This window comes from Eublepharis macularius, chromosome 4 (assembly GCF_028583425.1).
Source record: "Eublepharis macularius isolate TG4126 chromosome 4, MPM_Emac_v1.0, whole genome shotgun sequence".
Taxonomy (NCBI): domain Eukaryota; kingdom Metazoa; phylum Chordata; class Lepidosauria; order Squamata; family Eublepharidae; genus Eublepharis; species Eublepharis macularius.
Window position 1 is genome coordinate 174,277,131 of NC_072793.1, and position 13,532 is coordinate 174,290,662.

At 46.5% G+C, this 13,532-nt stretch overlaps 1 protein-coding gene across 3 annotated transcripts; it reads left to right on the forward strand.

The window, feature by feature from the left end:
• The first annotated feature begins 380 nt into the window (after positions 1-380).
• Positions 381-10,827, forward strand: LOC129327073 (zinc finger protein 436-like). Of its 3 annotated transcripts, none has more exons than XM_054975500.1 (5): positions 381-402; positions 2,699-3,729; positions 6,061-6,187; positions 8,536-8,580; positions 9,162-10,827. In XM_054975500.1, exons 2-5 carry the CDS (start codon positions 3,007-3,009, stop codon positions 10,145-10,147), a joined length of 1,881 nt encoding a protein of 626 aa, XP_054831475.1. In that variant the 5' UTR covers positions 381-402; positions 2,699-3,006; the 3' UTR covers positions 10,148-10,827. The 3 variants fall into 3 exon arrangements, with proteins under 3 accessions (XP_054831475.1, XP_054831474.1, XP_054831473.1); XM_054975499.1 differs by lacking the exon at positions 381-402 and adding an exon at positions 568-633; XM_054975498.1 differs by lacking the exon at positions 381-402 and adding an exon at positions 586-712.
• Positions 10,828-13,532: the final 2,705 nt, after the last annotated feature.

Here is a 13,532-nt window from a genome sequence, read left to right on the forward strand (position 1 = left end):
AACATTCAAGCGTGCAGTATGAAAAAGCATAACGTATATAAGGCACATCACATACAAAATACAAAACAGTGTGAGAAATCTACCAGCACGGGAAACCTTGAGCCAAGGAAGTCTGCCAAGGAATGGGCAAAAAGGATCAATAAAACGCCATTTGCTTTAACATTTTAAAAAACAACAAGATTTCCCGGCTTTCCAGAGCCAAGTTCCCGGACATCCTTCGGTTAAAGGCGCAGTTACTGCCGCCCGAGCAGAGCCGCTCTAACCAGCAGGCGGTTGGCCGTTAAACGGCCGTTAAACGTTCAACGGCTTCGAATCCAGAGCGCTCCAATCGCCTACGACGCCGCCCCACGCGAGTAAAAGGGCTCGATTCGGGAAAACTGCGAGCAGCCAGGATTTATACGCGTACGCATTTACAAAGAAAAAGATGGAGGCTCCTGCTTTACTGCAGTCGCTATCCGCCCTCCCCAGGTCCATTCAATGGTTAAAGCTATTGAGTCCCCATTCCTAGAGAGGAACGAAACGGAAATACCTAGGGGGACCCGAACTGCGGGTGCGCTTTTCTGCCTTGGCCTTTCTACGGGCTGGGCTTTTGTGTTTCTTTTGGGGGAAAGTGGACCTTCGTGTTTATGCCGTGTGAGTTAAAGGGCGGAGCGGGGGAAAGGGGTTTGGTACAAAGGCGAAGCCAGGCGAGATGTTGCTGCCGGGGAAAGTGGTAAAATGGAGATCCGCAAATATTCCTTTTGCAGGGGCAAATGGGTGGAGGCTGCGCCAATGGTGGCTAGACCTGATGGCTGTGGAGCCTCCGTGTTTAGTAGTAGTATTATACCTCTGAAGATCAGTTGCTGGGGGAGAAACTGTTTCTCTGTGAAGGAGGGTTGCCTACCTCCAGGTGTAGCCTGGAGTTCTCTTTAAGTAATTAATTTCCAGGTCACAGAGATGATAATGAACACAATAACAACAGCTATGCTGCTCTTCTAGACAGATTAGTACCCCACTCAGAGCAGTGAACAAAGGCTGTGATATTATCTGCCCTGGGGAGATGGCAGAATAGAAATCCATGGGGAGGGCGGAATAGAAATCCAAAGTAAATAGTTAGCCCCCCACATAGCATCAGAAGCAGGGTACAATTTGTCAAACTATTAAAAAATATTCCATGAAAGCCCTGACCTGCATAGCCCAGGATAGCTTGGTCTGGTCAGATCTCAGAAATTAAACAGGGTCGACCCTGGTTAGAACTCGGATGGGAGACCACCAAGGAAGTCTAGGGTTGCTTCGCCCAGGTGAGCAATGACAAACCACCTCTGCTCAGCTCTTGTCTTGAAAAGCCCCCGAGGGATCACCCATAGGTCAGCGGTGGCCAAAAAAAAAAAGAAGTTCAGTGAAAATATCCAGTTAAAAAATGAAAATCATTCAGGACCTTTGGGCTAATCCAGCAGGCCTGTTCTTAGGAGAGAGAAGACAAATATGAAAACTTTTCCTCCCTGCTTGTATTACACACAGGACAAACCCTTCTATGGTGTTTGCTGTCCTGCCCTTTCAGGCAGAGGGAGGGATGTGGTAGGTGGTTCCAGATGCTAAGCAAGACTCTGGACATGCCAAAGTTGTGGCTGAAGAGGGCATTTCTGCAAATGCATCTCTAGGCCTGACAAACTGCAGCTGGTAAATGTCCCTTTTCTACACAAGTTTTTCCAGGAGCTGAGGCAGTGTGTGTGTGTGGGGGGGGGGGGAGTTCTATTTCCATGTAGCCTTTCCTTTGGCTAGAGTGGAACTTTCATGTTCAAAGGCACGAGGCCGTGTACTTCTGAAAAGCAGCGGCTATGCCTTCATGGCCTGACCCAGCAGGTCAGAAAGTCTCCCACTCTTCTATCATTCTTAGAGTTGCCAGCTCTGGGCTGGGAAATCCCTGGAGATTTCAGGGTGGAGCCTGGGGAAGGTAGTGGGAGGGGCCTTAGCAGAGTATAATGCTACAGAGACCACCCTCCAGATCAGCTGTTTTCTCCATGGGAACTAGTCTCTGTCATCTGGAGGATCAGTTGTAATTCGGGGAGATCTCCTGGAGGTCAGCAACTCACAGAATGTACAAAACAGAAATGTTCAGGAAGGCATTTTTATAAATGAATCAGAAATGTAGTGGAATGGAAGAATCCAGAAGGGAGCCTGTATAATGGAATAGGCTACTTGTAGCCTACTGCAGTGATTATTCTACTGTGCTGCCTACTGTAGTTGTATCCTACTGCAGTGATTATTCTAAGTATTATCCTGGTTTTACAGCATTCTACGCTTGTGATTCCACTTCCGACCTTGTTTATAGTATACCTTGTCTGTTGTTCACATTGTTCCCTAATTCTGTAACCCAAGTCCCATTGCATGGTTCACTGGATGTCTTACGTTGGAAGAGTTTTGTTGTTTTTATTCTATAATCTGCCTTGAGTCTCAGTGAGGAAGGTGAGCTACAAATCAAGTAAATAAAACATTAGAAAGTGGGTGGTAGGCAGGGACTAGGTCAAGCCAAACTAAGAAGGAAATCTGCATGTCCAGTGCCTCTGAATGCTGGATGCTGCCTCTGGAGGGAGCTTTCTGACGGCTTTCCGTCAGAATCATGTGATTGGGCTAGATGGTTCCAATTCAGCAGCACTCATCTTCTAAATTGCATGATTCTGCACTTCAGTTCACTGCTACGCATGTCTCTTTCTTTCAGGGCTAACTGCCTCAGCAGCCAGAGAAAGCTGTTGGCTTCTGACTGATGGGAGACTCCAACAAGATAAAGATTCTCTGAGGGAACCCTTCCTGCCCCGTTATCCATTGTCCGAATCCTCAGTCTTGTGTTGATGGAACTGGGGGTCCAAAAATAGAGGCTGGATTTCTACCTCACCCCACACACAAAACACATTTAATAAACAAGTACTCAGGTAAGCATAGCCCCTGTGAGGTGAAACATCTGTGGGGCAAATTCCCAGCCCTGAATTTCCAGCACCAAATTGCGCTAAAGGAACGTGTTAAGCCAGAATGAAAAGGGAGGAGGAGGAGCCAGCAGGCCTGGAACTGGATGTAGGAGCACAAGGAACTAGAGTGGGATCCCCTGGTGCATACCACAGGGGAACAGTTGGGCGGCACCTGAGCTCGCTGGACTCCCAAAGCATTAAACAGGAACCGGAAGAGGGATCCTCGTCGCAGCACTGGGATACCCAGTGGCAGGAGTTTCTCAAAATTGTGCAGGTGCCCTGGCCTGGAGAAGGAACCCCACAGCTGCCAGTGACTGCATCATGGGGTGATGCGTCTGTAGCCCCCTTTGAGGGATCAGCGGCCACTGTCCATGGGACTCAAGATGAAGGCAAGACTGAATTCTTACCCCCCTTCAAGGGAATGGCCCAACAAGCCAACAGCATGCTGGATGTTGCTGGTGGGCAAGCCACAGAGATCAAGACTAAGAAGGCTGTCGGCTCAGAAATGCGGTGTCGGCGTTTCAGGCAGCTCTGCTATGAGGAGGCCAAGGGGCCCTGGGAGGTATACAGCCAACTCTGCGAGCTCTGCCATGGGTGGTTGAAGCCGGAGAGAAACACCAAGGAGCAGATGCTGGACTTGGTTGTCTTGGAACAGTTCCTGGCTGTTCTGCCTTCAGAAATGAGGCACTGGGTTGAAAGAGATGGTATTGAGAGCTGTTTGCATGCCGTGGCCCTGGCAGAGGAGTTCCTGCAAAGGCAGCAAGAGGCCGAAAAACCAGAATGGCAGGTGAGAGGGTCTCAGCCAGACAGTCATCAGGGGTCCAGAGTCAACCAAGGGCACAGCCCATGGCTTCTTAGCTTGTAGAGAGAGATTTTTTTCTTGACTTATTCCACTGCTTTTAGAAAGGGAAGGTCCTCTTCTCTTGACTAAGGTGTTCTCTTTTTTCAGCTCTGAGAGTTGCTCTTTGAAGTGGCTGTGAGTTTCCTAGCAAAAGAGAGAGCGTTGATGGAAATAGCTTTGAGGTCGTTCAGCAGGATGGAGAAGCAAGAGGGTGAAGGAAGGCTTGGGTGGGAGGGAATTCCAGTTTGCCAGGTTGTACTTGGTGGGCTTCTGTCTCTAACATCTCTTATCCTTGAGGGTTTGGATTCCACAAAAATTCTTGTAGGGATTGCACAAAAATACAGAAGCAGCTCAGAAGCTGCTACCTGGCCTTGGAGAATTTCAGCGACCACTTTTTCTTTTAGAAATAGACAACAAAAACAGGTTTCTAGCCCTTATGAGGCTACATTTGACAGCGTGTGGGCAATGCCCAGTTGTGATCACGGGAGCCAAAGGAATTGCTAAATGGCTTTATTATTTATTTTTATTTACTTATTTATTTATTTGTCCGCCCTCCCAGTGGACAGGCTCAGGGCGGATTACAAGCTACAGATAAAAACACACTGATAAAACAGTACGTTAAATAATGATAAAAGCCAGACTTAATAGTATAAAAACAAACTCTGCCCTATGTTCTGACTCTGCACTGTGTCCCAGGTTCACTTCACCCTTCCCTGCCAACCACAAGGGAAGAGAGGGGTGGGGATGTGAGTTGGTGCGAGATTAGCCACCGTTTCTACATAGAGCAGATGACTCAATATAGCCCCCCGCTAATAGGAGACAGGCAGGGAGGCCACTCGGTGGATCTGAGTACTGGCCTCAACCAAATGCCTGGTGGAACATCTCTGTCTTACAGGCCCACTGGAAGGACACAAGGTCTTGGCGGGCCCGAGTATCCTCGGACAGAGAGTTCCACCAGGCTGGGGCTGGTTGGGGCCAGTTGAGCCTCCCTAGGGCCAGGGACTACCAGTAGATGTTTTCCTGCTGATCTAAGCGCTCTCTGGGGTACGTATGGGGAGAGACGGTCCCTCAGGTATGTTGATCCCCGTCTATTTAGGGCTTTATAAGTTAAGACCAAAACCTTGAACCTGATCTGGAACCCCACGGGGAGCCAGTGCAGCTGCTGCAAGGTTGGAGTCACGTGTGTCCCATACGGTGTACGCACCAAGACACGTGCAGCAGCATTCTGGATCCGCTGCAACTTCCGGGTCAGACCCAAGGGAAGCCCTGCATAGAGTGAGTTACAGTAGTCTAATCTGGAGGTGACTCTTGCATGGATCACCATAGTTAGGTCATGGGTTGAAAGATAGGGGGCAAGTTGCCTGGCCTGCTGAAGGTGAAAAAAAGGCAGACTGGGCAACTGCTGTGACCTGGGCCTCCATTGATAAGGAGGAGTCCAGTGTCACACCAAGACTCCTGACTGCCGGTACGGGCACAAGTGGCGCCCCATTGAACGCTGGGAGCTGGATCCCCCTATCCACTGCACCATGGCCCATGTACAGGACCTCTGTCTTCGTAGGGTTTAACTTCAGTCTACTCTGCCGCACCCAACCAGACATGGTCTCCAGGGCTTTATTTAGGGCACTAGGGGCGGAGCCAGGCCATCCATCCATCAGCAGATACAACTGAGTGTTATCCACATATTGGTGGCAACCCAGTCCGAAACTCCATACCAGCTGGGTGAGGGGGCACATATAAAGATTGAATAACGGGGGAGAGTATCGCCCCCTGAGGGACACTGCACACTAAAGGTTGGCGTAGTGATAGCCTCCCCACAAGCGCCACCCTCTGTCCTCGACCGTGGAGGAAAGAGATGAGCCACTGCAAGGCAGTCCTTCGAATCCCCACATCGGCGAGGTGGTGGGTCAACAATTCATAGTCCACTGTGTTGAACGCTGGTGAGAGATCTAGTAACACCAGCAGTGCCGACCTGCCCTGATCCAGCCGCCTACGGAGATCATCTGTGAGGGTGACCAGCACTGTCTCAGTCCCGTGACCTGGACGGAAGCCAGACTGGAATGGGCCCAGGACCAATGTGTCTTCCAGGAAGACCTGCAGCTGCTCCACCATTGCCCATTCAGTCACTTTACCCAGAAATCACCTTATCCAGGGAATAGCAAATATTTCCCCCTTATATGGACTGCTGTGGGCTTCTATCTCAGCAGGGCTGTTCCCGGCTCTGAATCATCTTGTATTCAGCTTGAATGGGAGACGGATTTTTCTTTTTTCTCCGTTTAGGATTCAGGAGCTGTTGAAACGGTGTCTGTGCCTTCCCCTAAGGAAGAAGAACATTCTCTGCCGGATCTGGAACAAAGTGGCATTTGTGGGGAAGTCATGTCAGATGATGATAAAGAGCCATCTCTGGGTAAAGATCCTTGTCTCGTTGGGTGGGGCTGTGTTATGAATTTTACAGGATAATGTTGGCCTTGAGGCTTTGGGCCAAGCTACACATGACGAATGACACTTGAACGGCAAGTGGATTGAGTGGAGGGTAAGCGAACAGGGAGAAATACACTTGCTGTTCAAGTGTCATTCATCATGTATAGCTTGGCCCTTTGTGGTTTACGCTTGTGAAATTGTTGGTTCATTGTGTCAGCATTCCAGGAATGTTGTATGGGATTTCAAGAGGCACACAATGAAGTCCTGCTTCTCAACAATTTATGACTGCCACTCTTTTAGATGACTTTTAGAAGGGGATGAAGAAATCCATGGAGGAGAGGTCTCAGGACGACTGTTCACCATGATAACTAAATGGAACCTCCATGTTTCAAGGCAATATACCTTTGAATATCAGGGAAGGCTGGTGACCTGCCTGCCTGCTTGTGAGCTTCCCAAGGGTACCTGGCCACTGTTGGAAACAGATTGCAGGGCTAGATAAACTATCAAAATAACCAAGCAGGGCCTTTTATCTGTTTGGCTTTCATTATGTGCAGTAGTCAAGCAAGATCAAATCCCCCAGAGCTGCCCAAGCCCCTAAGGAAGCAATACTGAGAAGTGATTGGAGCAGAGCTGTTTCTAATGTAGCTTGCCATATAAAGCTGGCAGTTGCTGGTTTATTCCCCTCCTTTGTACTACTGATGGTGGAAAAATACACTGTACTTATAAAGATGCAACAAAAAGAGCAATTTTTTTCCAAATCTTGCATATGTTTATTTCCCGGCTACATCAGATTCCTGCTGAAATTGGCAGGGCTGGATCGGGTGCCCTTGGGGTTGGATCCTGGCAACTCAGGGATCAGCCGCAGAGCAGCAGCTCAGACAGCTGTCTGCAGGGTCATAGGGGTTCCCAGCAGGTCCCTGGGACAGGTGCCCTGGGTGCCCTGTGGCTAAGACTGAGCTGTAAGCTGTGCTAGTCCACCAGGTGGCTGGGAGCAGCCCCTTTCCCCTGTTCCATTCACGACTTGCCAGATTTAATCCCCAAGTCTCAAGAAGCAAGTGGTGCCAGGGAACATGGATGGGCAGTACCAAGAGGTAGCATGTTGCCTAGTAGAATTTTTAAAACATGCAGACATGCTGTAAAAAATACTGAGAACAGAACACCACCGCAGAAACCCTGGTACTGGTAGGGCATAAAATGCAAGCACAGAATCACCAGTGCAGGCTGTTTGGATGATCCCAGCGAGACAGAAATTACCAAGCACCTGGTGGGAGGTGCTGGCTGGTCTCAAAGAGGAATAAGAAACCCACAAAAAGAATTACGCTATACGCTTTATTATATTGTGTCTAATCCTCAGCTTCCAGTCAGACATTTTGCCTTAAATCTCAGTGAGAAAGGGGAACTATAAATAACGTACATAAATAAATTAATAGGTCATTTTCCGTGTTGGAAAGCATCTTCTAACTCAGTCTATATGACTCAGTTTTAAGTGATTAGAAGAACAGACATTAACATGATTTTTGGTAAATTCTGATTTCATTTTCAATTAGGGATTTTAGGGGTCTGGAGTGGGGGAGAAAAACAGATCTGCTGCTGCTGCCTTCCATGGAAGGGTGCAAAGGCAGAAGTTACGGTGTGTGTGTGTGTGTGTGTGTGTGTGTGAGAGGAGTGGGGGGGGGAACAAAGGTCTTGCTCTGTTACACCAGCACACTGTTTCATGCAGGGTGCAGCCCTTTCTCTCCACCCCACAGTAATCTCAAAACAAGTGATTATTTTTTCTTGTTATTACAATTTCAAGGTGAACAATCATAAATAAAAAGCACACAAGTAAATTAATAAGAATAATGACTATTGCACCGTTTTTTCTGTTTTGTAGGGGTGCGGGGAGAGAAGGTTAGTAGGGCACTAGAAAAGCTAACGTATTTATGATGTCACAGGACTGGATCCAGTGGGATCCATATTTATGATGTCATAGGACTGGATCACGTCCCTGAACAGATTGATTTTTGCCCATTCCTCCAGGAGTTCTAAACCAGGAATGGTATCCCACAACCGGGAGCTACAGTAACAGAATGTAATAATTTAATCAGTGAAAAAGTGCAAAGTGCTACTAATAATATATCCAATTCTAAGAAGTAGCATAATAAATTTATACAAAATGACAGTATTCTCAAAGTGGATAAAACGGCCAAAAATAGTACTACATTCAGTTCAATCAGCCTGAAATTCAACAGGTTGGAACAAGAAATGTATAGACAATCTTCAAAGCAGTGAGTATTCAAAAGTATAACAAAAGGCAATAAAGTCCAAGCTGATATCTCTGAATTTTCTCTACAGGTGAAGACAGCATAGCAGAAGAAAGTTCTGAAGAGTCTCCAGCAAGTAAGTATCTCTAAAGGTCACAATGATCATACGTGTCTTGATTATATTTTTTCATTGCAGGTGAAGCTGGGATATTGGAAAGGAGGTGGCACATTCCAATAAGAAGCCAGCTGGTCAATTTCTTGTTTCGTCTATTTAACTTCATCAGGGAATACAAATAAGCCACCATGCCTCCACTGGCACATATGAACCCTCTCTTGTGGCAGTGTATGGTGCAACCCGTGCTTTGGTTTAGATCTGTTTGTCCGGGAGAGCTGCTTTTTTTGGCTCATTCCTCCAGGAGTGGCATTTTGGGCTGCAGTGGGAGGGGGAAAGTGAAGAACTTCCACTCTGCTGATGGGGAAATCCCTTCGGTCAGTGGGATCCAAGCCCTAAGCTTTTGGGGACTAGAGCTCAGATAAGTCAGCAGTCTGTAGTCCACTAAAGCCCCCGTAAACGTGCCAGTGTTGGATGTCCCACAAAATTCCTTGTTGGTTCCACTGACACGACTTCTCTTTTCCCCAAAACAGTGAGTTCGGTTTAATAACCTTGCCTTCAGGTACCTGCTTATGGGTCTGTTCTCTCTTTTCTTCTTCCAACAGATTACGAGCAGCCAAATGACTATGCAGATGCCAGCGATCTGCTGGAAAACGACCCACAAGCAGAACTGTCGCCAACTGCCTTCGAAAGAAGAGCAGCAGAGAACATTTCCGATGATGAGGGAAAGGAAGAATCTGGCGCGCATCAAGAGAGGCCAGGAAGGCAGCGGAGGAGCCACACCAAGAACAGGATGAGCAAATCCATCTCTTGCCCAGACCGCCTTTTGCGAAATCAGCAAATCCACACGACCAAAAAGCTGCACAAGTGCTCTTACTGCGGGAAAGGCATCAGTGGTAGGTCACATCTGATTATTCATGAGAGGACCCACACAGGGGAGAAACCCTTCAACTGTTCTGCTTGTGGGAAGAATTTCAGACGTAATTCTCACCTCATCGTACATCAAAGGACTCACACGGGAGAGAAGCCGTACAAGTGTTCCTACTGCGGCAAAACCTTCAGTCACAGCTCTCTCCTGATCAAACACGAGAGGACCCACACTGGAGAGAAGCCGTACAAATGCTCCTATTGCACAAAAAGCTTCAGTCAGAGCTCCTGCCTGACCATTCATGAAAGGACGCACACAGGGGAGAAACCCTACAAGTGCTTGGTCTGTGAGAAGGGCTTCACGAGCAATTCACAACTTGTCGAACATGGTCGGATCCACACAGGGGAGAAGCCATACAACTGCTTTGCTTGTGAAAAGACTTTCCGATGTAATTCCCAACTGGTTAGGCATCAGAGAACCCACACAGGGGAAAAACCCTACAAGTGTTCTGTCTGTGAGAAGACCACCAGATCCAAATCGGACCTGATCAGACACGAGAGGACCCACACGCGGGAAAAGCCGTATCAGTGCTCAGAGTGTGGAGGGGGCTTTATTTGGAAATCGCAGCTGGTCAGCCATCAGAGAATGCACAATGAAGAGAAATCTTGGCACAATCATGCGCTGACTGTGGGGAAGGCTGTTGTCATAACTCACTTCTTATGATTCACAGAAGAGCCAAGAAAAGCCAGAGCTTCTGCCCAAATATCTACTTGGCATCAGATGGCTCAAGTGCAAGTTCCAAATGCCCCATGTGGGTAGCATCCATGGCAAGGTGCTGACATTCATAGCTGCCCTTGAGTTCATACGTTCTGTTTTTCTGCTTAGATCCCTATTTCTTAACTACTTCTGTCTAATTTCAGTGCCACATGCTGAACTCCAGTGTACACAGCAAAAAAAAAAATCAATGCTCACAAAGTCACCATTTTTATTTGAGGGCAGGAAACTCTCCGTTTTTGATCTTTTCCTTGTGGAATTTTTCAAGGCAAAGAAGTAACAGAGAACAGTAGTTTTCCCCCGAAATTTTGATGAAGCTGTTTTGAGATGACTGCGTCTGTCCAGTGTACTGATGTCTTTTGTACTTATCCTACATTACGTGCAGTTTGTTGTGGTGCATGAATAGGGGCTTGTAGTCAGTGTCTTTTGAACCAATCTAAAGCCATTAGGAGGCACAGATACTTTTGTGCAAGCATCAATGAAACATGGTGCAGTAGTGGAATGAAAGAAACTCTCTGATAACTCACGAATGCAAGTTGGGGAGGTTGTAGATGCCGTGCTGGAGGTACAGAATTGTCCTTGGTCTAATTGGTTCCTGTTTCGTGTTTCATATTTGTATTGTTATTGTGTATTGCAACCAATAAAAAATAAAAATTAAAAAAAAAGGAATTGTCCTTGATCAAGATTCGAGTCCAGGAGCACTTTAAAGACCAACAAAATTTCCATGGTATAAGCTTTCGAGAATCAAAGCTCCCTTCGTCACAATTGTTCTTGAGTTGCACAGACATGTATGATGACTTTTTACTGTATTAATCAGACTGTCTAAGTTGCAGCTCAGTTCCCTGTTGCTGGCTGATCAAAAGAATATGAGATCCAGCCAGTTAGTCAAGATGTGGATTAAAGAACATGCGATGATCAGATTTTCACAATTTCCTTATCGATATATCAGTTAAAAATCTAGAAACTCAAATAAACACTCCTGGGGGAAGGAGGATCAAAGACAGTAGCCTCTACTGTGCTGTAGTTAGCTGTGATCAATTTAAGCTCATGTTTCCATGAGTTAAATTAAATTATGTTTCTCATTTCAGCCATCATGGTTGAATCATGTTGAATCATGATTTAATTAAGCAAATTACAGTTAGTTTGGACTGTTCTACTAACTATGGTTAAGGATCCATCAAACCAAATTCTGAAGTCATGATTTGAAGTTAGTGGTTAGGATCCATCAAACCAAAATCTGAAGCCATGATTTGAAGTTAGTCTTAACTATGATTTTGTTTGACCTGTGAATATGGAGAATCCCAACTTTCTCCTGGGTTGTTTCCTACCCATCTGTAGAGGGAAGGTGATGAAGCCAATATTCTTTGAGATAAACCAGGATTTGAGTGATCATCTGCAAGCTGAATTCTGGTTTCCCACATGCACCATGGTAAAAATAAACCAGGGTTGAAATAAGCCATGGTTTCATGTCATATCTAAATTGAGTCTATCAATCATGAAGCCACAGTCTTTGCTCTGTTAGTCCATGCATGGGTCATATGCTGCTTGGTAGAAGCTTTAGTTTATCCGGTGTCTTAACTTCTTAAGCTGAAAATGCCCCTCATGTTTCTTGGATTTGCTTTAATTTTTTTCCAAATAAACCTCTCCCGTATTTAAGATTTTTTAAAGTTTTGTACTGGGAATGTGAATACAACTTAATTCATTATATAGATAAAGAGAGATCAGCTATAGATACTTGGTCACATGAAGGTATCTTTACCCTAAGTTGCCTGGGTTCCTGTATAGCTCAGAATCCCTGAACTATAGGCATGTCTCACAAACAACAAGTGAAGCTGGCTGCAAGCTTGCACTGATTCCAAAGAAGGTGGATTCAGCATTCTGGCGGTGCTCAGTCCTATGACAGTTGAGTTCCTTTTTAAACAAAAGCAAGGGCAGGTATCAGGGTTGAGGGCCTGTCATTTCCTTGGTTCCCTTTTTGAAGGGCTGTCACATGGAGGAAGAGCAGAGTTTTCTGTTGCCCAGAGGGTCAGACCAGAACCAGTGGGTTAAAATTAAGCCCAAAGTAATCTCGGCTAAACATTAGGAAGATTTTCCTGATGGTAAGAGCAGTGCCTCAGTGGAACAGGCTTCCTCAGGAGGTGGTGGGCTCTTCTGTGGAGTTTCAAGGAAGAGACTAGATGGCCATCCGTCAGCAATACTAATTCTAAAATGCAGTGTGAATTTAGGCAGATTGTGAGCAGGAGGGAAGGAAGGGATGAGCCAGTGTTAGCTCTCTTATCCCTTTCTTATGTGGCCAGTGCTAGCCCCCTCCCAGTATTCCTGGGTGGTGGAACTCCAGTGGGTTTAAAATAAGGGGCATCTCCCAATGAAAGGGCTGCTTCATTGTTAAAGAACTGGGCATGTCAAGGGATGCTTTGGGAGGGCTTTTGCAGCTGAACCCTTTAGCCAGGGTCCAGCAGCCTCTCTGTTGGGACTTTTGGCCCATCCCTCCCTCCAAGGAGCTCTGGCCGATTTCAGGATGCATTCCCCTCTTGCCCTGAATTATCCCCACACCAACCCTGCAAGGTTGTAGAAAATAGCTAGAGTCTAGTAGCACCTATAAGACTAACACAATGTGTGGAAGGGTATGAGCTTTCACGAGTCACATCTTACTTCTTCAGATACAGCTAGAATGTGAGTCCATCTGTCCTTATAACTTGGAGAGTGGAGTGATTTCAGATGCTGAATGACAATAGCTGGTGAATGATAATGGCAGGAGTGATTTGATTAGGTGGGGTATGTAGAAGGGTGGTGGGTGTGGAGAAATCAGCATTGGTAATGAGGCAGGAAGCCTAGGTCCCCATTCAGTCCAGGTGGATGCATTGTCTTGAGCTTTGTTATCAGTTGCAATTCAGCAGTCTCTCTTTCTAATCTCCCTTTGAAATTCCTCTACGAGATAACTGCTACTTTTAGGTCGGAAACTGAATGTCCTGGAAGGATAAAATGTTTTTGAATGTGGTGGTTTGTGATGTCAACCTTCTGTCCATTAATTCTTTGTCGAAGGGAATGTAGAGGGCGAAAGGGCATTGCTGACACGCGATGGCATAAATCGCATTAGAGGATGAGCTGGAGTATGAATGAACCTGAGACGGTACGGCTGACGTTGGTGAGTCCACTGATGGTGTTGCTAGGATCTCTAGGAGAGCAAAGTTGGCATCTTGGTTTGTTGCAGGCCTTGATACGAAAGTCCATGTTACTGTTAAGTAGTTTATCTTTGTGACAGCGCCCCAAAGTGCTGGATGCTGCAAATACGGGGGAAATGATCGACAGTGTGATTTTGGGTTTATTTTGCTTT